The following is a 26605-nucleotide window of genomic DNA, read 5'->3' as shown; positions in this document are numbered from 1 at the left end:
TCCACACGCCCCTTCCCGGGCTCCTCCCGCCGCTCCCGCCTCTCCCTCCCGGCGGCGCATGCGGGAGGCGGGCGATGCTCSGACATGGCGCTGGCGGCTCCGGCGCTGCGGCGCTATCTGCTGCTGCTGGCGCAGGAGCACCTCGAGTTCCGCCTGCCGGTGAGCGCTGCGCGGGGCCGGGGCCGGGGCCGGGGTCAGGATCAGGATCAGGATCAGGGTCAGGGTCAGGGTCAGGGCCAGGGCCAGGGCCAGGGCCAGGGCCAGGGCCGGGCGGGACGCTCCCCTCCCCTCGCCTCGCCTGTCCTCCGGGGCGCTCCTGGGCAGTGCGGCCCCGGGTGTGCCCGGGTGTGCCGGACACCGGCGGGCGTCACCTCTTTCGGAGAGAGGCAGGAGCTCCTGACTCCCCTTCCCTCGTCGCTCCCGGCGTCCTGTGGGAAGAGGCCCCCGGGCGTGGGGCGCCCTTTTTTTTCCTTTTCCTGCCCCACGCTCACGTGGTGGCTTTAAGGCAGCAGTTTCCTTGCCGCTTTTCCAGAGCCTCTGGCTCTGGGAGAGGTCACCAACAGAGTACCCGGGGCTCCATGTGAGCAGTGGAAGCTAGGGTTCCAAAAATACTTTCAAGTTTTTGGCTTTGGTGACTTTTAAAGTTCATTTAAATCGTATGACTGCTGCTGGTGCTGCCCTGGGCACAACGAGGGCCCTCCTCGATGGGCTGTTCAGAGAGGTGGTGGAATCACCATCCCTGCGTGTGTTCAGGGAAAGACGGGATACATTCAGTGCCATGGTCTGCTTCACAGGCTGGTGTTCACTCATCGGTTAGACTCGATGATGCCAGAGGTCTTTTACAACCAAACTGAGTCTGTGATTCTCTCTGTTCTGGAGACGTGTGAGGCAGGGGGGTTGCAGGTAACTTGGTTTTCAGGAGGAAGATTTGGGGAGCAGCAGRGATGGGGCGTCTCTGTAGTCCTAGGGCCCGTGGTTTTACTGGATCAGAGGTCTCCAAGGCCTTGCTGGTGTCCTGTCACACCGGCGGCATTGAGGGGTAYTTGCTTTTGGCTTGTGATCCTGAGTGTTTATTTCCATGCCGTTGGTAAAGTTAACTTGTGATTATTTTTTTTCCCGTGACAACTTACAGAGGTGCTGTACACCTTAACAAGTTTTGATAGCCTAAGGGCTCTTGTAAGCATCATCTTGAGAGCTAGTAATATCCAGGATAGTATGTTGTTCAAAATAGTGCTGAAATACAGAGTAATTGTGTTAGAGTTGGTTRGTCATCATTCTGCATGTTACGAAATTTTTAGTGTGTCTTGAATCATGTGCTTTCCTWGTTTTCATTTACGTTTTCTTCTGTGCCTTGCTTTTTACTATTTGCTTTGTGGGACTGGAAGCTGAATTTGTATATTTGTGATCAACCCGATTTTTCTTTAGGCAAGGTCATCAAATGAAGTTAAAAGATGATACATATGTAACGTAGAAAGTTTTTCTTCTTATCATCACCAAGGTTTTTGGTGACATTTGATTGATAGAGCTGCTGAAGAAAGCTGAGCCATTTCCCTTTTGTAGTTTGGTGGCTGCTCAGTTTGTTTGGTTTTGTGATGAGCTGTGTTAGGGACATGATTTGTCAGAAACTTAATGAAACAAACAAGGACAGTTTTGTTAGCCAGGTGATCTGCTGATCCTGGCCCTGGGTCAGYGTTACTAGTGAAATGTCACTTTTATGTGAATTAGTCAGAAAAATATTTTACGAAGAGAATGGGTAATACTGTAAGAAAAATATCGTTGTGAGAGTGCAGGATTGAACAGTAAAGATTCTGATGAAGGAGAATATCCAAACTGGTAGGATTGGATTACTGAAATTTGCCTGACCTTTGCCACTGAATTCTGAGAAGGCTATTTTTATAGCARGAAAGTCTTAATTTTTTTCAGTTCATGAACAGTACATACAATCTGAAATTATTTGTGAACWTCTGCTCCACCCACTATCTGCATTAGAATTTGTTATGCTGACCTTTTATTTTTTTTTTCCTTTTTTATGACATTAGTTAATGATTCTAAAGCCTGACCTTTATATTTTCACTTTAGGAAATAACATCATTGCTCTCCCTTTGTGGTGGACAATTCAGTGGYGAGCAGGAAATTCGTGTAAATGTAAGTGAGCTATCAAATATTTTACTTGAGTGTATGTATGGTATGCAAGTACGTTCTTTACAGTATTTTTGGTGAATRTAGGTAGCTGAATAAATGTTGTGGTTTCTTAGGAAAATCAGGTATCTTCCCAAAAATGAGGAATTCTCAATTTCAGTAAAGACTCAGAACTGAAAAAAAGATGCACRAAATGCACCTGGGGATGTCTTCACTTACCAGCATGAAAAGAAGCAGTGCCATCTGCTGGGAGGCTCTCCTTACTTTTTAGACAAGCTAAAGCCTGAAAATACTCAATATCCGTTTGGAATTGATGTTTGCCTCTAAACCAGTGAGACAGAGGAAGAGTGCAGCTGGGAAGCTGTATGATTCTGGTCTCAGTGCTTAGTCAGAGCATGGTATTGGGATTTAGTTACTGCGTGTGTGTCATGAGGTGTTTTTAATCTTTAGAGGATGAATAGTTAAGAGTAGTGAAAAAAAAATTTTACCAAGTCAGTATTGGAAAAATTAAATTAATAACAGAATTTCTCAGACATTTAAGCTGAGTAAATGGTTTTGTCTCAATTATTTTATCCTCATGTTCTCTGTATGATTAAAGGTAACAGATTTAATTTTTATTAGCTTTTAAAATCTTCAGTATGCGTGTTCTGTTTTTATAGGACAGAATTGTGTAATTGTGTAATTCATGTGATGTGCTCCAGTTAAGTATTTRCGTCACTTACCTTCTCTTTATTTCAGTCTCCATTTTGGATTCTCAATATTCCTTCAGAAGAGATGGCAAGGGGACTAATGAAACGGACAGTTTGTGCAAAGTAAGAGATGAAAAATCTTGTAAGCAATAACGTAATCAGTGCAATTTTGTTCTGTTATATTGTGGCAAATATCAATTTTGTATAGAGTATTAAAATAAACAAGTCTCCAATTCCCTCTAGAATTGAGAAGGTGTCACTGGAGCCTGTTGGACTCCTGCAGGCCTGATTATGTAGCTATCCCTGTCTTCTTTTCTCAGTATTTGATCAATTCAGGGTCTTGAAATGGTGTTCTTCACTCTAGAGACAGTACTTGTTGTGTTACTCATGTTTTATGTGCCTTGTATAATGTTGATTATACCGTGGCTTGTTTTAAAAAACGTATGAAATTAAAAGATAAAAGCAGTGATATGTGGAAATTGACAATCATGTTTGGAAGGGAAAGTTTGTGTCACCCTCCCTTAGTGCTGGCATATGAGCCTTCAGCCCAGACTGCTGCAGCAGAGGTCCTTGTGGGAAAATCAGGAGCACAGGAATATGCCAGAGAGTGATTGTTCCAGCTGGTCCTTTTTAGAGGTGTCTGAATAATTTGCTCTCCAGTGAGGGCACATGAGAGAGACCTTGAATTATGGTTCAGGATGAGAAGCAGCAAAGGTGTGTTAAGTCTCTCTGACCATTCTAAATTTCTGGTGTCTGTGCTGTGTTCTTCAGTGCTTGGGCCCCTCTGCAGAGTGTTGCATAGTCCCTGTTGAGTGCTTATTATATCAAGTGTTGAATTTTCCCTACAATTACTTGTGCTCTACACTCTTGCCTAAGGAATGGAGCATTGCACTTCAAAAAGTAGCTGTAGGCAACTAAGGAAGTAAAAAATGACAGAACAGCTTGCAGATGTTCTGCACGCCATGCTCTCTCARCTGATGTATGCTGATTTTATGTAGAAAGCATAAATAGCCCATGGCTTATTTCTCTGGCGTACTGCTGACTGTCGGGAGATGTGATAGTTTTAGAATAGGATCACTGGAGCACCCCCATTGCACTGCCAATCAGTATGAAAAGCTCTGAAGCTTTTGGTGTATGTTACCAAAGAAAAGCATCAGTGAAATATCAGCCTAGGATTAAAAATAAACCTGTCCTTATTACAGACAAAAGTTAGATGCCACACTCGAGTAGTTCATGAAGTAAAGCATAAGTATGTAGACTAAGACGATGACGCCTAAGGATTTTTAAAACAGTAAGTATCTTAAGGCTTTTTCCCTGCTCTGTGTGACTGCACTCTCCAAAACTTTGTAATTTCAGGTCTATATTTGAACTGTGGGGCCATGGAAGATCTGCAGGRGAGCTCTATGCATCTTTGAAGAACTATCCAGTGGACAAGATGGTATGCATATGAAGAATCTGGATAATATGGTTCCTTAAGCCCACTGAATACCACTGCATCTTTACTTATGAAAGTTCTTGCCTTTTTTTTTTCAGCTTCCTTATCTACAGTCAGACTCTACTTACAAAGTACATATTCATACATTTAATAAAACACTGACCCAAGCACAGAAAATAAAAAAGATTGATGTAAGTATATGGATAAGAAATCTTTGTTTAGTTTCATCTATTCATGTTGTTCTTATTCCATGCTGTCAGTGTATTTCAATTTGGGTTTCTTGAAGATCTTAAGGAAGTTTTTTGGCTTATTTCTTACCTGGTCTGAATGAGATCTTTGTGTCTGAATTTACATTCCCTCAAAATTCTTTACTTTTTTTTTTTCCTCTAAACCAGCCATGTAAGGCATCTACAAAAACAAACAAATATCAGTGCTGATTTCAGCTCGGTGTGCTGGGAAACTGAAGCTTATGGCTCAAAACTATAAGATTCAAGTGACTAAAGTTAGGTGCTAAATTTTTGGAGAATTTGTTACTTGATCTCCTTATTAGGCTTTTATTGTTGCAAAATGTGGAACAATTGTCTTCAGCWGCAAGCTATGGATTGTGTGCAGATCTCTTGTTTTGTCGTCTGCACTCGTGCTCTCCTCCTAACTATACCAGTATTTTAATTAAATTTTTTTTTTCAAAATTACTGTTTATTTCTACTCTTCCACATTCTATTTTGGCAGCTGTTTATTCAATTTACTTCATTTACAGGGACTGAAATTATCTGTATTAGTAGTAGCTGTTCTTCCCTGTTCAGTTTTTGTGTATGTGAAATAAWGCTGAGTATGTAAATTGTAGCTGCACATCACTGAAATTTCACATCCCATTGTTCATCATCAGTGTTGTTTTTATAAATTGAAAATTGGATAGTTAGTGTACACATTTAATGTCCTCTGAAGTTAATAAAAAGTGTTACGGTTCCTGATTTCTAATCCTTGATAATTAGAACTATTTTTSTTTACAAGAAAGGCATTTCAAAACTCCAGAGAAAATTGAATGTACTTTTTAATGCTAATATACCATTTCTCACAAGTGAAGTGGTTTGTTTTTTGCTGGTTTTTTGGTTGGTTTGTTTGGTTTTTTTTTCTTGAGGAGGCAGGTACCCATTTAAAAAAAATTGACCTTGGTTTTTATTTTTTTATTCTTTTTCTTCATTGTATAGGCCCTTGAATTTCTGCCATTCAAAGGAAAAGTAAATTTAAAGAATCCACAACAYATCTTTTGGATTTTGGAAGATTATGGAATGAACCCAAATGATGTTCCAGAAGAGCCCAATCATCTGTATTTTGGTAGATGGGTGCGTGAGTATGCTTGCCTCAGTTCTTATAAGTTTGTATTTTCGGGAGAGTATTTATTCAGTTTGAATGTAAAAAATGTTCTGACTTTTAACAGAAACAGAAAATACAGTTGTCTGCATCTGTAATTGCATAATACTCTGATGCAAGTCTTGGAAGTCCTTACTGTGACTAGAAAAAGTGGCTTTACTGACCAATTTAGAGTTGGAAAAAAGTGAAATTGTATCTGGGAATGCACCTTATCTTGCCATCCAGTGAGAGAGCTCAGCACAATGAGACTGTGCAGCTGTGGTGGTGTGTTGTATTATTGTGGGTGCAGCTGAAARCACCAGCAGTGTGTTTCAAACACAGAAAGATTTACAGAACTGTAGGTGGCCTGTGGCCCTGTGGAGTGGCATTCTGTAAGTGCTTCAGGTGATCCTGACAGGCACCTCCATGGAAAGGTGCAGACTGATCCCTGAGGCTGTGGAAATCAGTGAGTCCAGCCCAAAGCCCAAAGGAACACCAACTGTGCAGTAGGAACCAAGTACAAATACTGGATCCTGTCGTCTGTGGTCTTTATTACTACTGTTCTTGCCTTTTGGCCATATGCACTCTAAGCCTGCTGCATTATTAGGGTATCCTGAGGAAGTTTCATCTGGTCTTTCAGGCTTTTTTGAGGAAAAAGGGGCTTCTCAAAAGGGTATCTCCCAGAATGACACTTAACACTGATGGTAATATGTGCTTGCAATGTCCTGGGACCTGGAAGGAGGGAGAGACAGAGATTGTAATATGGTTAGTGACTTGTGTATAGGGAAGTTAGAGATTCAGGTGATCTGTTAGGGCCRGTGAATGTTCTCCATGCCTATGATTAATGTGCAAGCACCCTGGGTTGAGGCAATGCTGCAAAATATTGCAGCTGTTATCCCATCTGTGCTGAATTCCTGAAGTGTTTAAAAATGATAAGCCAACCTGAAAAAAATAGGCAAGTGTATTTTGTTTACCCTGTAAGATTGATGCTGATCAGAGATGGGGGTTATAGTGTTGGATAGTGTTTGAATGTGTTTTGTTCTGCATTGCTTTGGTTTTCTCCAGCATACTTTGGAAGTSTGATGTAAAAACATTAGCATTTGGTCTTTATTTACTTTTCCCTTAAATTCTGATCTGCCAACACTATCCTAAATTTAGATTTTGAGTGGGACCGAAATGCCAGTGAAGAAAGAWGTTCTGTATGACCTTAAGCATGAGTGTGTGTGTGCACACGTGTTAACATGCATTTCTAATCCTCATATTTTTKAAATCCTTTCAACTCTGAATTGCCAGGAATTGTTGTTCTGATACTTAGAATAATAGCGAAGTTACTCTAATTGTAGTTTCTTTGAAAGAATTTTCCCTCTAAACTGTTTGTATGTTTTTAACCTCTGTCTTGAAGAATTTACCTAGGTGTTGAACCAAGATATCTGTTGCTTGGAAAGAAGTCTGTCATATTTTCAGACGTCAGAAAGCAAGGTGATGTGCTATGAAGTTACCTGGTTTTGGATGGTGTCACTTAAGCAAGTCTGTTGGCCTGTCTGTTTATATCTTGTATCCAGGACCTGACAGGGTTTTTAAATGTTTCAACAGATTGCAGATGGCCAAAGAGAGCTCATCGAATCCTACAGTGTAAAGAAGAGACACTTTATTGGAAATACAAGCATGGATGCCTGCYTGTCTTTCATCATGGCAAACCATGGGAGAGTAAAGCCAAATGATATTGTATATGATCCATTTGTTGGAACAGGTATATTTTTTTTSTCAACTGGTGGGAAAAACTGGAAGATTGTGTTAGTACTTGCTCCACTCTTCTACCTGGTGCCGTGGCTTCTGGTGCTCAACTGGTATTTGAGAYGATACCAAAGGCAAAATGGTGTTTATAAAATGAGTGGTTTGTTAACCTGAATAGGATTTTGCGGGAAGGAAACCAACTTCCAAATACATAAATAGTTTATTTTGCACTCAATCCATGTATCGTGGACTGCTTAAGATCAAAGTGTCCATGAAYTGGAATTTGGCTAAAGCACTTCCTGCAGTCACTTTCAGGATATTACRAAGAGCAGCGTTTTAGCACCGGCTCTTTAGAGGAATGCTGAGGGCACTTCTGGTCATACAACACAGCAGCAATAGTGAGGTCATAGCATTCAGTGAGGAACACTGTTGTGGCATTACAGCCTGTCTTCAGGATAATATTGCTCGCACAAGGTATTACTTCCTCAGCTGAGCTCTTCTGACCTTAGCCAGRAGGGGGAGCTTTTATTCCACGTACTACTGTGCATGGCATAGAAATACTTTTTGCCTCAGGAAAACTCAGCTGTATGTGAAATAGCTGATCTATTGTGTCAGGTTATATGCTCAGGTATATAATTATACCAGAGTATATTGTGTTAAGCTACATATAGTAGGTTTCTCAAAAATATAACAAAGGCTGTGTTCTGACCTGGATTTTAGAATCTTAGAGTACAATCATAGAGCATCCTGAATTTGAAAGGACCCACGAGGATCATCAGAGTCCAGCTCCTGGCCCTGCACAGGACAACCCCAAGAGTTAGACCATTGTTTCTTGAACTCTGTCAGGCTGGTGCTATGACCACTTCCCTGGGGAGCCCTCTCCAGTGCTCAGCCACCCTCTGGGTTAAGACCCTTTTCCTGATAACCCAGCCTAAACCTCCCCTGACACAGATTCAGGCCATTCCCTCGGGTCCTGTCTCTGGTCACCACGGAGAAGAGATCAGTGCCTGCCCCTCCTCTTCCCCTCAGAAGAAGGTTGCAGACTGCAGTGGGATATCGCATCAGTGTCTCGTTCTCCAGGCTGAACAGACCAAGTGACCTCAGCCACTCCTCATATGGCTTCCCCTCAAGGCCCTTCATCATCCTCATTGCCCTCCTTGGATCCTTTCTAATAATTTAATTTCTTTTTTTATATTGTGGCCCCCAAAACTGCCCCCAGCACTTAAGATGAGGCCACCCCAGTGCGGAACAGAGCAGGACAATCTCGTCCCTTGCCCGGCTGCCGATGCTGTGCCTGATGCACCCCAGGACAAGGTTGGCCCTCCTGGCTGCCAGGRCACTGCTGGCTCATGTTCAACTTGCTGAACTTTATTCAAGATGACCACATGTGAGATGCATCGATTTTAAAATACTTGCATTGATGGGAAGTTGAAGTTAATTGTCTGCAGAGGTCACTGTAGAGAAGTTAAGGAGAGAGAAGACAATACTAGTAAGGTCACTAGTAGAATAAATTCTTACTAGCATGTGCCATAGAAAATTGACATATAACATTATACAGAAGGGTTTGGTGAACTCTTTTTTTATCTTACATTTTTGTTCATATATGATATGATTTTTTTTTGCATAATATCTTATGAAATTATCTCTTCTTCCTTGTGCTTGTCCTTTGAAAGGTTCAGGAAATTCTGCTAMTTACCTCTTTCAGCATTTGGCACCTATGGCTTTTTGTCTAAGTATRAATTCTGCTAACTTAAATTATGAAAAAGAATCTCTGAGAGTGTTTTTTCTCTTGGGAGCGAAATTGAGGAAAAATAGGAAGGATAAAGACAGAAGAAAAAGAATCACATATGAATGGTTAAGCTCTAGAAATTCAAGATAAATGTTGTGTTTCAGTTCAAAAAGTTACATATACAAAATTCTCCTAAATTATCTAGTGGTTTGAATTACAATTTAAAAAAAATGTTTGGCTCTAGATATTTGTGATATAAAGSCTAGAGATTAAAGAGGACACTGGAGATACTGGGCGGCATGTCATTTGTCAACATATATTGTCAATATTTATGAGTAAATAAGAGTGTTTTTTTCATTTCTGTTGAGTAAACCTCAGGAATTTCAGTTGTCTCTTGAGGACCTTTAGAAGATTTTCAAGATTGTCAGTACAACACTGCCCTGTCACTGGTGTTTCTGGGAAGTAGTCTGGAGTTTAGAGTGATGCAGTGATTTTGAGCTGATGGGTTTGAAAAAATATATTCAGGATCTGGGGAGCATTTTGAAGAACTGCACTTCAGATTTCTTTATTGGTGCAGCTTTGTTACCTGGCTGGGTTTCTGCCTGATTTTTTACATTGGAAAGGTAAATAGTACCAAATCAGAATGGCCTTGCAAAGTGCTTCTTGCTTGTTGGAAACAAACTATTTTTTGCTGCGTATGCCAAATCGCAAGTCTTTCACATTAGTGTAAGAGTGGACAATTGGCATTTGTCCTTGGAATATAAAGTGCTCTTTGACCAGGCTGACTTTTAGGAGACTTGATTTTCCATTTTATTGTAGAGCAGAGCTGGAACGGCCAAGATTGTGTTTCTATAAACTGTTTTAGATACTCTTTCCTCAGTGTTGGGAGGAAGGAAACCTGGAAGCTTCTGAAAARATAAATCAAGTCTTTCACCTGAATGTTTTATGTTTCATCCTGGATAGTTGGTTCAGTTTATCTCAGTAATTTTGTTGATGGTTCCTTTGGAAGATACTTGTGGTACTGCATAGTTGAAAAATGACAGGATATTTTTCTTTGACATCCTGGAGGGACCAGACCTCATCTGTGCTGAAGAGGTGAAGGAATAGTGTATATAGAAAGGCATGAAGTTTGGTGCCACCATGAAGCTGCTAAAAGTCACCAGGGWCAGCGTGATTCCCTGATTAATCCTTTTTATGCATCTGTTGCATATAATAGATCCAAAAGGCTGGCCGTATAAGAGTATTAAAGTATTCATGCCCCTTCTGTGTGAGCACAATTGAACAAGTACAAGCTGAGATTTATTAAATCTGTAAGTTTGTGATTTCCAAGCTTYTTTTTTTTTTTTTTTTTTTTTTTTTTGCCTGTGATTAAAAATATTCTTAGATGGGCAAAGGATTTTTTTTCTTACTCTTTTTATAGGACTGGGTGGTATGCCTTACTTGGGGTCAGGGCTAGCTAAATTTGTCTTGACCCTCTGGATGTACTGCCCATCTGTTCTGAGGGATTGCAGCCAAGAAGGGAAATGGGTGATTCCTTTGGGGTGAGTAACCTTACTTTTCCCTGATCCGTTTCACTAGAAAAAGCAGAGGCATTTTAAAGGTTTCTTTTTTCTCACTCACCTTTGGTTTTGGTAGAGTTTGTTACCATATGGTGTAGAAGTTACCTGGTGCACACAGGGCACATTAGAGTTTGTTGGTGCTGCATGGGTGGCTCAGGGCAGTGCAGCCAGCTTGTACATTGTCAGCCCTACATCCTGCACCAGTCATCCCCTTTGTTTAGTGGGACTGTTGACATCAGTGGGGCTCACAGCCTTGTCCTCAGTTGCTGTTCTGTTCTAAACCATTCTGGTAGCTACAGACCTCTTTGTTAATAACTTGGGCACACAGGTATCTGGTCATCTTCTGAAGTCTGTCCATTGCTTCATTTGGAAGCTCATAAGAGATAATGTCATTTATTCTTTTCTGTTCAGCTATTGTCATTTTCAAGAGGAAATCACATGGTTTTTTGGTAGGGTTTTTTTTTTTAATTAGGAAGGTGGGTCACAATAGCAGCGATTAGCAGTCACAATTAAAAAAAACTGGTTTTATTACAGAATAAGTACACTGGTAAAACTGACAAAACAGGCAGCATACTCAGAGATGAATGCATTTATATGTAGTTTTCACACTTCAATTACAGAAACTTTTTTAATATTTGTGTTTACACTGCGGGTATTTACAATTGTGAGGCTCTTGACCATTATTTCTTACAATATGGGAATAGCCACCTTATACAAGTTTGATTTTTACACAGTTAAAAGCAACAGGCTTTGAGAACAGACACAGTAGAACTGCCATTTGTTTGGTGACAATTTTTCAAATTGTGTGACAACAATTTGAAATTCTGCTCCTTGCAAAGTAGAATCAAAAGTTYTGGTTCATGTGATGCTAAAGGATCTTGCTGCTTTAAAAAMCAGAAAACCRTAAACAAAACTCCTGAACAGTCTCCAGAGATAAGGAGTGACAAAGGACATATCAAGATAAGGAAAACCATGTGTAGCAGACAAAGAACTTAGTGTTACTATTTCTGATTTTAATTACATAGTGATTCTAACTGGTTGATAGTTTTACTTCTTTTTTTAGTGTTTTTGTTTTTTTTTTCCTTGGGTCTAGTGTGCTACTGGTATAGACTCCTGAAATTCCTGAGGAAAAAATCCTAACACAGGTAACATTTAGGACAGAAGTTTATACTTTTCTCTTTTCTCCCATGTATAGGTGGCCTTCTAATCTCCTCAGCACATTTYGGAGCATATGTGTGTGGTACTGATATAGATTACAACACAATCCATGGATTAGGTATGTTATGTATTTCWAAGCCACTGAAATCTTGCTCTTTGGAATTTAAGAGTACTGATGTTAGCAGATGATACTTAGYGGATTTTAAGGCAATGTTAATCTTCACAGGATTTATTTGGTCATGCATATTTTTATTCACCACTTTATATGTATGCTAGTTAAGATATTGTCTTACTTTTAAGCAGGAAATATTTTTTAAAAAGAACACTGGAAACCAAAACAAAGTTCCAAATAATAAGTACCACAGCTGTGTGCTCTTTTAGCCTGTGATGTGGGAATTTCCTCATAACGTAACCCAGGAACTCTTATTTTCATTCTTACTTCCCTGAAAATACACAAATTATATTTGACGTAGTGGACAGGGTTGTGAGTGCTGGATGGAGAGAGCATCTTGCAAACTAACCTTTTTGTAAATGTGTTCTTTGACACCCTATGCAGCAGATAAATGCAGCTGAACTTTGCTCACGTATTTTTGTTTTTCCTTACTACTTGTGAAATTTATTGCAATTACTTTTGACAGGTTTTTTTTGTGACATTTAATTATTTTCCATGAATTTAAATGGTAGAGTATATGAAAAGTTTTTCTTCCAGAATAGTTTCTTGTTGAGTATGCTTTTTTACCTATTCTATTCCCCTTCCCCTCCCAGGCAAGGCAAGCAGAAAGAACCAGAAATGGAGAGGGCCAGATGAAAATATCAGAGCTAATCTCCGACAGTATGGTTTAGAGAAATACTACCTCGATGCACTTGTTGCTGATTCTTCAAGACCAATATGGAGAAAAGGGATGTTGTTCGATGCAATCATTACAGACCGTAAGTTTGTTCCTGCCTATTGTTGCCCAATAACAGTGACTAAAACATTATTGCCTATGTCCATTGATTAAATGTCTGGATGAGTGGAAACTGGTTTGCAGTTTCCATGTTTCCAGAGGTGATTCTTGGGAGCAGCATTATTGAAATTGRATCTGCATTTGATGTCCCTGCATTTATTTGAAGGATAGTTATAAGTGTGTAACAAAACTGGCAATGACGCTTCTYTTCATGGAGAGAATGTTATGTTCCRCAGCARAAATCAATATGGCTGAAAATCATCCTTTGAAGARGTCTCCTTCAGCAAAAGCTAACATGATTGATGCACAGAGACTTCTTACCAGAATGGTTGATTGTGCTCTTGGCAGCACCTTGGAGTCTGCCATGCATCTCTGATGGACTGCTGGAGACTTACGTTGAGTGCTTATTGTAGTGCTTCCAAAGAGAAATTTTAATGTGTTTCCAATATACTTAACTAATGGAATCAGGAGCAGTCTGAAAGAATCCTCTGCTCTTTTAGGAACCTATGTGCTAAACMCTATTTGTCTTATATGAGARGGAAAAGGAATCAAGGGAATAAATKAAAGATCTTGATACAGCAATTTSTGATCTCAGGTGCTGGCTTTTAAAATGACACATTCATATTAGTTAGGAATAGGGAGTGTGACTTTTCTTTGTGGATTGCTTAGTAATTTTTTTTTGTCTGGCAACAAGACAGTGTAGAGTATTAATATRGACTTAGAACTGAGTGGGACACAATTTGTAGAACTTCTGTGGTGTTTACATTGATGCTTCCATGATGCTGAAACAAGTCTCTCAAACTCAGATGTTTTGAACATGAAATAAGTATGTTRTGCTACTAGAAATGTGCAAAACAATGTATGAGAAAAAGCAGTCTTTGGTTCTTATGTGTGAGAATTACCATTTGTGTAATGCRCTGACAAGAAATTCCAATGTATTTCATTTCATTTTGAAAAAGGTTAGTTAAGTGCTATGGGGCTCATATTTGTGTCCAAATAAAAAAGATGGGGTTATTTATKACCTGTTGAAAAGTTAAATAACATCTTTTAACAAGCAAAATAGGAAGGCATTGTCTTACGTGTGGTGTAGAACATATAGGTTGGTAGAAGCTCTTACAGCTGAAGGGCTTTCTTTGAAACAGTTTTAAAATAACTTTTTGGAGCAGGAAACTTTCAATAGATATTGAAGAAACTTCCCTGCARACTTTTACTTTATAAAAGCTTTCATTTTTTTTAAACTTTGTATAAGCCACAGTTTGTGCACTTTTGTGTATGTGTGGTGGAATTGTATGTTGTTTGGACAAAGGATGAGGTTCCCATCTCTGCGCTTTGCTTTTGCTTTGTCTAGCACCATATGGTATCAGAGAAGCCCCTCGCAGAATGGAATCACAAAAGGAAACAGTTAAGTCTGTTGAAAGAAGGTAGGGAAGTGTTTCATCTGTGGTAGAATATAAATGTCTTCATGGAAACTTGGTTACAGTTTTAGAAACTTTTATTACTTCTTGGTTGGCTGTCAGCAATTTAAAAAACGGTAGCAATTATAATTAAAGAAGAAAAACCCTTTTTGTTTTGTTTGCAAAACCAGTATGTCACTTCCTGGAATCTTCTTGGTGTTGTTCTCCCTCCTTATCTTTTGCATGTGTTCAGATTTTCAATCCTRTTTTTCAACTCTGTGAGCCACGATTACCTTGTATTTCTTGTTCTCAGAAATTTGTTTTTAATTCCTGCAGGCTGCAAAATCAGTCTAAAATGGAATACTTGGAGTTGTACATTAACTTTTTTCTTTTGCATTTTCCACTGCTCCTTTCTCTTCAGAGATTGCACATCACTCTTCCACTACCTGGCCTTCCTTGCTTTCTGACTTTTACTCTAATTCCTTTAGAAAGATGCTGTGCAAAATAACTATTGCAAACATACCTGTGGTTCTTTAAACTCATCTTTAATACGTGTGGAAGTCAAGGAGACAGTTAGGGGGGAACTTGAGAAGTCATGTTGCTCACGGTAGAAGTTGTACTCCTGGATTATCCCAGCTAGTTTTGCAAAGCTCAGATAGTGCTTTTGAGGTTTAGTGTATCAAGTTTTTATTATTATTATTATTATTATTATTATTATTATTATTATTATTATTATTATTATTATTATTATTATTATTACTACTACTACTACTATTATTATTATCATCATCATTATTATCATATTTATTAATTAATTAAAATATCAGGTTTTACCTGTGCTCTTGTGTTTGTTTACCCTTGTACATCTTTTGTTTAGCACAGAAAATCACTTCTTCGTTCCATCCAGTTATCATCTAAGTGACATCTTTTTTGACCTCTTGAAGTTTGCAGCAGAGTGTCTGGTGATGGGAGGAAGATTGGTTTACTGGCTGCCCATATACAGGCCTGAGTATGTACTGTTGATTTCTGCTGTGTTGTGTCAGAATGGATACTGCATTCTCACTGTGCTTTCCTTTGGAAGCTGGAGCTTCCACAGTACCAGCGCTTAAGAGTAATGCCCAGAATTTGTATTTTAAAATTTTGTATGAGGGAGAACAGATTTTGAACAAAACTTTTGAATGGAGGTAATTCCTGACTGTTATCAAACAGAAAATACATTTACATATAATTGCAAATGCATATCCAGTGGGTTGAGGTTTAAGCTTAGACAGTTAAGCTTTCAAGGTGCAAATATATTTCTAAGGCAGTAGGAGCAAGGCTGGTATTAGTGTATATTTCTGCTAGAGTAGTTGATAGAGATGTGTGACAAGATGCTGTAAAGAACATCCTTGGTTCTTTGGGTTTTAGCACTACTAATTTAGCTCTCTTCTGAGAAATAAAAGTCAAATGACCGAGAGATGGCAGTAAGAGKCAGGAAGCATCCGGGAGCAGCCCTSTTARGGACGAGAGAGGCCAGCAGAGACTGCGGGATCCAGTCTGCTCGGTAGTGCTGCCTGGGGTCAGAACTGAGTTTGTAAGGAAAAACAGCTGTTTGTATGCCTGAGTTCAGCATCTCTTAGATTAGGATTGAGGGTTTTTTTATTTTGTTTTTGTAAAAATTTTTCACTCTAAAGTGAGGAGTTGATGTACAGTAGTGGTTTCAAGGTGTCTTCCAGATAYACATGTGCTCTGAAGGTAGTTTCTACAGTGTGATGTATTTCTGTGTRCAGTCATACTATGCTGATATATATTCCCTGGTTTCACCATAGAAATGGCTTGTAATAGCYATATGYTATTTTGAAAATTTGGAAATCAAAAGTAGCCATTTCTRTTGCATGCTTCTGTAACAGGAGAGTGTACTTAGTAGTTTGCATTTTTTAGTAAATGATAGAGTTGGTATCATAGGCCTTTTTTCTTGTAAGACAATTCACAGACAAAGTAATGAATGCCACTCATAGTATTATAGCTAATTTTCATGTCAATAAAATCTGTTTGGGATTACTGAATTTACTCTGTTTGTCAAGATATAAGAGTTTTTCTGTCTGCTCATTGAACTTTGGTAAAAGCATKCTTCCTCACTACAGCCGTGTAAAGTGTTTCACTTCAGATAACTTGGTGCTGCACATTAGGGATCAACTTTAGCTGCTGTTTTGGGGAGGTCTGTTTGAAGTGAATTTGTACATCCAAGTACGAATTGAAACACTAAAGTTGCTAGAATTAGCATGGAATATTAGGATAGTCACTGTATTTTCAGCTGTAATAATGAACATGTGGACATTGAAAAAAGTAAGTGGTGTGAAAAAATAGTCCTTGGCAACACCCGCCTTCAGTTTCATTTTTTGAGATCTTTGTATGTTACCCTTAAATTAAAACTGAAACTGTATTGAATTGGATGAYTGTTAAAACCACTGTTTCTGTATTTCTTACTTGTTTCTGAGTTTTACCTAAAAAAATGTATAAATAGATGCTTTAATGCTAGCAGAAAAGGCTTTTTAACAAAGTGATAATGATCTCTCCCTCTACAAGATAGCATCTCACTCCGAAGTTTACTCTTTCAATTTGACATTGAAATCATTGTTAAGTCCAAATTCTTCTAATTCCATTACAGCCTTCTGTATGATTATGGAGAGAGACTTCTAAAATATAATGGCAGAACTCCTACCTTTGTAAGAGAAAGAGACAATTTGGTGGTACTGGATGCATCAAAACTCTCRTGTAATAGAAAAAGCACTTGAGAATTAATCACCTTTGTCAAAAGTGTGTTCTGACTTTACCTAGTAGAAGCAGATACTTGTTTCTACACAAGAAGYGACTGAGAGATAGTTTTGTGGTCTTGAAATTTTGGAGCAAAGCAAAGAGGCAGTACTGTTTGAGATTTTTCTTATTTGCAGATCTGTATTTGGTATTGAGTTACTTCTTTAACAGCTCATTGTTATTTTAAGAAATGCCAAGTTTTCCACCAGCACCTAGATGGATCCTATTTTAAGCTGTTACATTTGACTTTTTCCCATAGCAACAGCTTTACTTTCATTCAGAAAAACCACCTCTTTTCAGGAGAAATGTAAATCTCCTCCCTTGTACCTTTTAAATTCAAGTCATAGGTGTTTAGTTCGACATTTCAGTGTCTGACTTCGGCTGACCCCCAAGCATTGGAGAATCTAGCAGCAGGCATTTGGTACAAAATTATAGTCCCTAACAGTGCCAGAACCCATTTTCTTTGTATTGTTTTAGTAACTATCACATGAAAGCTAATTACATAATCTACGAATAAATGACTAATACATGTTTCAGTTTATAGGAAGGATATGTCATGTCATATTTATCATACTAGCTAGGTCAATACTTCTTGCTGCTGTAGTTCCATGCAAATCTCTTAAAACTTTAAATTTCTCTTTCAGCATTAGGAGAAATAGAAGGATTTAAAGCAATTTAGAAAAAACACTTTTATTTRGAAAATAGTACGCTTATGAAGGGGAACATTTAAAACACTGTAACTCTTGCTTCTGTAGATAGTAGCAGTRTTGGCTTATAATTATATCCTATCTGATGTTAAATGATAGTGGGGTTTCTTTTCTTGGCATAAGAAAAAGTAATTACAATGAGATAAATTTGTAACACCAAGTTTTGAAGTTCAGGAATGTCACTGTCTCATAGGAGCTGGCTTAGTAAGATTTGAAATTGAAATGTAATRATCTCCTTTTGAGGAGCCAGAGTAAAGTCTCTTATTACTGCAACTTCATATATGTTAACTGTGGAATATATTTTTAAAATCACAGCTCCAGCTGGGTAAGTTATTATTCCTGGTTGGCTGAGATATTTTCTCCTTGAAATTATACGGGCAGGCCCATGTGTGCCTACATTAACATCATTTAAATACATGTGGAAAATGTGGGGGGCACTGTCTCTTKACTGTGAGGTTTCAATTTATTCTACACATTGCATGTCACAAAATGATTGGAATATGTSATGTCAAAACTCTGGAGCACCAATATCTGAATTTATTTAATCAGGCTAAAGTGCATAACAACTTTCTCCTGTGAGCCTTTTTGTGARGAGTCTGTAAGAATTTTGTTTCAGWTGCAAATCTTCCACTTCATGGGCTTACAGCACTATGAATGTTTATTTCTTCCAGATAYACAGAAGAGATCATTCCCCGCCATCCGTGCCTGAAACTTATTAGCAACTGCGAGCAGATGCTTTCCAGCCACACATCAAGGCGCCTCATAACYATGGAAAAGGTGAAAGAATTCAAGGTAAGCTTGAATTCTTGATTATATTGTATAAAATAGTAACTGTTGTGTTCGTGATTAGTTTGTGCTATTCAGCATTTGATCCTTGTTTTCTGTCACATTTTGGTTTTTATGATCAGAGTTAGAGCTTTTGTAAAATTGAGTAGTGATTTAAGGGATGGTTCTGGTTTTGGTTTCTTCCTTTTTATTCTTAGGTTTTGGTAAACTCTTCATCCCTAAAAAGCCCCTTGACAGTGTGAAAAAGATCTTTGATCTTACAGTTATTTGTGAATCCCATCCACAGAGTTTTTGCCACAATGGCTAAGTTTCTATTGATTTCAAAGTRTATCTCGATGCCCAAGTAAATACTAAATGTCTTTGTGGGTCTTGCAGTACAGGTAAACCTTACTTAATTTTATTACTTCATTTTTAGAGTGGTACWTTTTAGCTTTTGAAATAATACTGAAGTTTTGACAAATACAGCAAGGCACACTGGCTCTTTTTTTCCATTTAATTGTTTTGTGACACAGTAAATGCCTCTCCTGAGGCATTGGGACCAAGGAATATTGCRTTCAGGTCTCCTTTCCATTCTTGCTACTTCTCTCACTTGATACTATTAGAAGAGATGCTAAACAAATGTGAGGCAAATTCTTAATGAAAACACATTCAGTGAGCAAGTGTTTAGTACATTCCTTGTCAGCTGGAAGAGCTGTTTCAGATGACAGGAGATGCAGACTGCTGTGTCTGTGTGGTGCTTGCACTAATGACACAGCAGGGTTTCAGTGCTGTGTTCATAATGCTTGTGATTACTGCAGTTTTCAAGCAACACCTGAACTTTTATAAACAGACTGTGTGGAGTTCAGCCTCGCAGCTGCCAACTTCACCAGTAGCAAACCAGTAGAGTAGACTATGAGAGTTTTTGACATTGTGTCTCAGGGTGTTCAGGGAGGTTTGCAGCAGCAGTTTTATTGCTACCAGTGATGTAGGGTAACATATTTTAATGTAAGAAATATATCCACCCTTCTGCAAATAGATCGTTGTCATTTCTTGCTCTCCTTTTGTGCATCACCTGTTCTTCAGTACATGGTTTGACAGGTTCATGTCTGGAAATGCTTAGCTCTGAGCACCTGAGACTAGYTGGCAGGCTTGCTGCTTAGATAAGACTGTGCAAGTGCTTACATTCAGGATTCCAGATGTCTGTTAGATAGTTTAAAGATATCAGAACCTATGTACAGTTTCTGATGATGCAAAATTTCTCTAAAGAACAGAATATATGTTGAGTCCTTAACTACTGCCTGCTTGGTTTAGGGCCTTCTTTTGGTGTCTAAGATTTCCCCACCTCAGTATCCCTTGCCTGGAACATGTTTTTTCCTGTCTTAATATCCTGAGCAACCTTTGAATTGGATACTTCTGACTCACCAGATAKGATCATAAAATTCAATGGTTTCAGTTTTCTCTGCTTTTCTTTTTCCTAARTGAAAGAGTGAATTTTTATGAATATGCCAAACATTTTTATGTTTCCAGACAGTTCCTGTCTGCTTTACTAACTTGGTTTGTAACAGGCCCTCGGTTGCCTTTTAATTCAGCTTGATGCAGTGCTTGCAAGTGGCTGAAAAATGTTACAAATCATGTTACTGTCATTATGCAGTTCTTCRGTTTCTCCAGTGTTTGCCACCAATAAGGAATTGCAGATTTCATAGCAGATTTTGATTTCACTGTTAACACTTTATTAAAACTTTGAACTGGAGATTAATTCAGTCAGTTGCTGAAATTGTTGGTGCAATTTGGTTGGCATTGTTTGTAATAAAAAGGAGACCAAACTGAAGGCAAAAAGTGGGTTATGTCCAGGTGAAGTRTTGATCTATCATAAGAAATCATAAGCATGAAGATCAAATGTTGAATTAAAAACCTCACAAAAGTGGTATATAACTCACTGTCTGGTAAGCATCTAGTATGTTCTTTTTTAAGTTTACAAGGAAATTGTGCCAACTGGAAAAGGTTTCTTTCTGAACTCAGTGTTGATATGARAAGGTTTTATCTGCATGTGTACAATATGAGCAGAGCAGTTGTTTGGTTTTTAACATTTAAGGTTGTAGGGTTTTTTTTTTTTAATTACCATTATAGACAACTTTTGCCACTGTTCCTCCCAGCACAGCATTCACCCCAAAATGCACACCCACCTCTTGCCTCCCCCACAGCACTTCTGCACACTGTCCCCTCAAAACCCAGGGTGGACAGGGCAGGGGGAAATGCAGCCTMAGCCCAGAGCCATATGTTCCTCCGTCCCTGTAAGGCATCCCACTTCTTTAATGCCAAGAGAGATGCCTAGAAAWTATATGGTAAAATGAAACAGAGAACTTGACTGAAGGACAAACTGAGCATATGATTGCCCAGGAAGTGACTATGAAGCATCAGGCACACAAACCCACCCTGCTGAATGGGTCAAAGCATTTTATGTCACATGGTCACTCYAGAGCTGTTACTGGTGTTGAATTTTTCCTACTGTATTTAGCAGTGTCTGTTCTTGGATATATGACCCTTCTGTCCCTGATGTGGTAACTGTTCCATTTTGTTTATAGCTGTATAACGTTAGTACAAGTGGTTTCTATAGCTACTGTCCAGCACCAGATGTAGAGTGGTAGGAAGCGGTGATAAGGCTAGGAAAGTTTTTTTTAAACAAAACCTAAATGTGGGTAATTACCATGAAGCTGAACTGGGTCATGCTAGATTAATAAAAACCTTTAAAATGTTGCGTATTACTTGCCAGCATTTAAAGAAAAACAAAATTTTCTTGTTACCATGCAGCATCTCCATTATTATTTACTGGAGATTTCTACTACCTATTTTAATGTTGTCTTTAGAATAAATAACAGATTGTTTAATTAAGATTTTTTTTACCAAGTTATTTTGTCTGTAGAGTTAAATGAAGCCTATTCCAGTAGTCCAGATTGTCAGCTCCCTGRTACAAAATACTGTAAGTTAGAGTTCGTTTGAAAATCCTTAGTCTCTGAAATCCAAGACTTGCAGTTACTTTGATCAGTTCTCATGCTGTCCGTACAACTGTTTTGACTAGAAGATCTCAACTGTGAAKTTGTATCTTCAGATCAGGATTTCTTCTTTTCTTTTCATCTTTTTAAGTAGCAATTTCAATTCTGTTGGTGTTTGTTTGTTTGTTTTTAAGCAATCACCATCTTTATTAGAYAGTCATGCCCATGCAGGGGAGAGGTAGGGAATGGAACCTCCTAAACTGTTATTGTGATGTGGGCCAGGAATTTCCTTCGCAATCTCTCCTAAGAAATCGATGCCTGACTGCAGATTTTCTCTCATTTAGTGAGGGTGTTTGCAGAACTTTTGATGAGGCSTGAATTTTTGAGGTGAGATTCTGGTCTGTAGTGGTGCACCATTTCCATGTGGTGCATGCAGGTGTCCCTATTACGCCTGTGTTTTACTTAAATTTCCTTTCCACAGCACATCCTCTCTTTGCCCTAACCAGCTTGGAGGTAGAGARCAAGGTAGCTTCTTCCTTCATCCCTTCCCTCTGAACCAGCATTTTGTTTCCTATGGAATCAAGATGAATGTTGTACACRTGCATGACCTTTTAGAGGTTGTGGGGGTTAATTTTTATGTTAAAATGTCTTTGACCCATATATCATTATCTACAGGGTCAATTATGCTGCCCATTTCTCAAAATAAGTGAAATATATAGCATTCTTGTTTTGAAGCATATCCCAATGATATAAAAATACATGTTTTATCTCAAAGAAGGATTTGTGTTCTGCAAATTCAAGACAAGTGTTCTTTACCTCACAGTGGTCTGGAAAAGTGGGTACAGGCTGGCTGTGAGATGAGTATGTCKTAAATCCTTCTTGTTTCCTGCCTGTGTGTAGTAATTTTGTAATTTTGGGGTTTTTTTTCACRAACATGYTARAAGCCTCTTGGTTATCAGCCTGAGAATAMTGGAGATGGCAGTCTCCCACAGGTGACCAAAAGACGGTGTGGTACTGTGGTACTGTGCCTGCACTGGGTTTCCTGAAGTAATTTTCTTTTCCTATTTTCCAGCAGTGCAGTATTTAAGTAGAGCTGCTGCTACTGGTGAAGATGCTTTACATAATAGAGTTCCTCATGGCACTGAACATTTAGCAAGTTAATTTAAGCTGGTGTCACATCCCTGACTGTTCTGTTGAGATAGCAGGTGAGAGGTACTTCACAGTAATATCTCACTGTGTCCAGAAGAGGGCCCTTCTACATGCACACAAGTGTCTTGTTGAAAATCCTTTTCTTTCACTCACCTTTAGAATGCTTATTAAGATATCTGAAGCTAGGAGAAGTGTTGATCATGCTAGGTGAAAACCTGCAAAGGCTATGAAATAGCTGAAGGGAGAGATTGTCCACTAGGATTCTGTTCAACCTTGCACTGTAATACTTCTGTAATAGGAAAATAATGGACTAAAATCTACTTTGATGTTCTTACTAATGCTGARGCATTCCACAGTAACTTTATTTTCAGATATGAACAAATAACTGTAAACTTTTTCAAGTAATGAGCCAATGTGTTTGTTACTGCATGGGTTAAAAAAAAAAAAAAAAGAGAAGAAACACGTGGAATAGAAGCTTACTGTTGTGTTTGTTTTTATTTTCTCCTTGCACCACTGAGTTGTTCTATGTGAGGCTGCTTGTCACTGTTCCTTCCTGCTGTTGAGCATAATAATAAACTGACATCACCCAGAAGTGTAAAACTGYTTTTAGAAGTTGCCATCAGTTTTATTTAACACTCAGATTAAAGTTTGATGTAATGTTTATCTTACAGCATTGCTAAGTTAGCTGACAAGTATCTTAATTGCATAAAGCCACAGTACATGATGAACTAAACCTTTGTATATATAGTGGGCCAATTTTCTAAACTGTGTTCTTGRCTGGTGTCAAATAGGTATTATGTGTAGGGATTTACTGTGTCAACTTTAACTTTCAGAAATATATGAATGCTGCACACAAAAAAAATTTCTCTCAATGTGCTTCAATAGCTGTAGGAACTCATTTTAGCCATCTCTATTTCTCTCCTGTTTGTACCTGCCTTCCACAGGCCCCTGAGTGACTGAATTCTCCAGATGGTATTTTTTTTCTGGAAAGTAATTAATGTATTTTCCTTTGTAGGAGTCTGCGTGGCATTGGTACCTGTGCTCATTTATTCATGTAAGGGTGGGATTTTGGTGGTGTTGGCTGAGGTGATGTCAGTGTCTCAAGTGTGTGCCACTGAATTGTAAAACAAAAGCCTAGCTACCTTACCCCCTTGCACTTAATGGTTTGARCAAGTCTGGAGGTGAACCAGTGGCAATATGTGCTGAACATACTACCCTCAGATCTAACATTTGCCTTTTGATGCCATACAGGATCAARATGAGAACTCTTACTTGTTGGATGGTCAGTATTTGCCGTACAGGGGACACAATTCTTTCCGCGAGAAGTATTTCAGTGGTGTGACAAAGAGGATTGCCAAGGAAGAAAAAGACAATCAGAAGTAAAATATTATATAAACAGATTAAAAAATGAGAAAAGAATGAAGACCCGTGTTTCTTTGTAAGGACATCTGGATGTGGACATTCATTTGGATGCTTCAGAAAAATAAATACTGCTTTTAATTTTAAAACAAGATGAAACCCACAACCCAGGTTGAGAGCAGTTCTTTTTAATTAGCTTTGTTTATAGCAGATTTTATTGTACAAGTTTTTTGAGTCTTAATTTATATTTGTACTTTCAAGTACTAATGATGATTGACTAAAACCATTATTATTGTTCTTTCACCATTAACGTTTACAAAAATGTAGTAGTATTATTTGGCTTCTTAAACTGTGAACATCTGGCTGTTTTAAAAACACGTGGTGGTGATCAAGGGATTGCTGATTAAGAAGATCATTTTCATTTGTTTTGATTTTTTTGTAAATGGTGTACAATAAACCAAGGTTGGCGTGAGTTTTTTATAATTGTTGCATGCAGTAATTGCTCGTATGAATTCCACTTGCTCTGGCTGAGGTCACAAGTGCTTAAAACAAACAACAAATGCAGAGAAACAACTGGGCTCATGCACAMCCCACCAAAGGAAAAACCTCTGTGACCTGACAAACTCTGGAGGGCTTATTAAAGCCTATGAAGCCTGTCCACATCTGAAGCTCATCTGTACCTTGGATTTGCTTTTGCATTCCTAAACCTTGACKCTTGGTCAAGCCAACTGTCTGCAATTTTTGGTTCAGAAATTGATAGTTAAACCAGTAACAACAACAGCATAAAATCAGTAATAGTTCCCTAATGGTATTAAGCCTAATCAAATCTTTGAAACCTAAGCTGTATTTGTTAAAGGGCAGACTTTGCTGAATCCACACCACGTCCATCATGAAAATACCTCATTTGAAAACCACTAAGCCCATTAATTCAGGATGTTAATGGYTCTTCTCATTTTGGTGGTCAAATATGGTTACATACTCTTCAGCAGGGCCTTTGGTGAATGCATCTGTGCTCCAGCCAGAGGAACCCTGCTTCTCCGTTTGCTGCAGGTCACTGACTGTGGTCWTGTTAGAATCTTCGTAGATCATAATTTTTAAGTGCCTCTCCAGGGTCATTGTGTGTATCTGATCAAGTTMATTAACTGAATTTGCTCTTTTGTGTATTGTGGTCCTCAGCTGCAGCAGGAAAGCTTACARACTCAATGACAGCTTAGTCTGGCCTTCTGGATCTAATCTGTGGTGTGTTAAAAAGTTCTCAAATAGTGATTTATTTTCTCTGTTTCCATTATAAATCACTTTGTTTTGACACTTTTAATGTCAGCCATATAATAGTTGTTCTGGACTCAACTTGGAGCAAGATCAAAGCTCAGAAAATTTTTCAAAAGCRGAATTTGAATTGATCACTTTCAAATATTACATCAAAAACATACTCCTTCTAAAAACCTGTCTTCATTTCATTATTACAATTTAGCATTCAGCTTTTCTTACTTAACAAATTAAAATTAATTTCCRTTCTTCATAGGCAAGGAATTTTTCTAGATTTATTTATTATGCATGTATAACTCAATTTTTGTGAAAGTTTCCTTACACATGATCTATGTGATTATACAAGAGGTAAGGAAGTGGCAAATCTGGCTCTGTCTATTCAAATGAAAATTATTTTGCTTATTTCTCCTCTGCCTGGTCCAACTTCCAGTCCCTTCAGCAGTAGTGGTATGGGCCTCTGTTTAGCAGTCCGTACATACCAGCTCTGTCATTACTGAAGGATACCATTTTGAATAGAAACTGTCAGTATGTTTGGGGTACTGCATCAAATTGGCTAATCAGATATTGCTTGGAATTGAAATCAGTTGTTCAAGCTCTGCTGATCCCCAACTTTAAAGCTATCATTTGGAAACATTCCTCATTTTAGAATTTCACCTTGCTTGGTGTGCACGCCTGTCATGCATGCAGCCTTCCAGAGCACAGGCATTTATAGATCCAGAGCTGTGACGCAGTCCTGGCGCTCTCCCTAGCGCAGGGCTGCCGGGCAGCTGAGTTATCCTTTCGGCAGGGTTTGGCCATCAATGGCCGCGGCTTCTGGCACCTTCCTTCACTCTGGTTCCATTCAGTCTCTTTCCRTGAGGTTCCAGTTTTCTGTCCCTGGCCGGGAGCGTCAGTTCGTGAGCCCACACTGAACTCATGCCGTTGTCATTCTCTCCTTTGGGGTGGTTTGTGCCATATTCCAGTTTTTARAAATGAATGTTATTTTTGGAGTGCTTTGTTGTGCTGCAGCAAATTGGATGGAGGGAGGAGCTGAAAACGGCTGTGAGGTTGTATGGACAGAGGTTGTCTCTTGTTGCTGAGAGCAATTTGTTGAGGCAACAAAGGGAGAGAGCCCCCTCTTTTTACAGGATCCCTTTATCTGGTGGTGGTCCTGGCTGCAAGCCTCCCACACGTCTGTGGGAAGAGAAAGTGGAAAAGCAGTGGAAATAGATTTTCTGAGCGTTCACTGTGTGCCCTACCTGCCATCTCTCTGACACTTGTTTTAATTAGTGGCCAATTTGACCWAGTTTAACAGAAGGTCAAGGTTTGATGATGTCTTACAGATAACAGAGCTACACTTTGTTGAAATAGGCAGAGGGATTGAAGAAGAAGACAATCTCCTCCAAGGAAAGGCTGTAATAAGAGTTCAATTCTCATTAAGCATCAGAAAACCCACGTGGTAA

General features: G+C 38.8%; 1 protein-coding gene across 2 annotated transcripts; it reads left to right on the top strand.

The window, feature by feature from the left end:
- The first annotated feature begins 47 nt into the window (after positions 1-47).
- TRMT11 (tRNA methyltransferase 11 homolog) lies at positions 48-25302 on the top strand. 2 transcript variants are annotated; one of them, XM_057363605.1, is made up of 13 exons: positions 48-159; positions 2080-2145; positions 2878-2951; positions 4185-4266; positions 4362-4454; positions 5472-5606; positions 7207-7363; positions 11831-11911; positions 12559-12723; positions 14089-14161; positions 15012-15143; positions 18306-18426; positions 23790-25297. In XM_057363605.1, the coding sequence occupies exons 1-13, from the start codon at positions 85-87 to the stop codon at positions 23919-23921; spliced, it is 1386 nt and encodes a 461-aa protein (XP_057219588.1). In that variant the 5' UTR covers positions 48-84; the 3' UTR covers positions 23922-25297. The 2 variants fall into 2 exon arrangements, with proteins under 2 accessions (XP_057219588.1, XP_057219589.1); XM_057363606.1 differs by lacking the exons at positions 48-159; positions 2080-2145; positions 2878-2951; ... (1 more) ...; positions 4362-4454; positions 5472-5606 and adding an exon at positions 7028-7092 and having other exon boundaries at positions 23790-25302.
- The last annotated feature ends 1303 nt before the right edge of the window (positions 25303-26605 follow it).

The sequence above is a fragment of the Malurus melanocephalus genome, unplaced genomic scaffold (assembly GCF_030028575.1).
Source record: "Malurus melanocephalus ecotype Western Australia unplaced genomic scaffold, MMel_1.1 scaffold_29, whole genome shotgun sequence".
In the NCBI taxonomy this organism is placed as follows: Eukaryota; Metazoa; Chordata; class Aves; order Passeriformes; family Maluridae; genus Malurus; species Malurus melanocephalus.
Note: the sequence above shows the minus strand (reverse complement) of the source record. Positions and strands in the feature narration are given on the sequence as shown.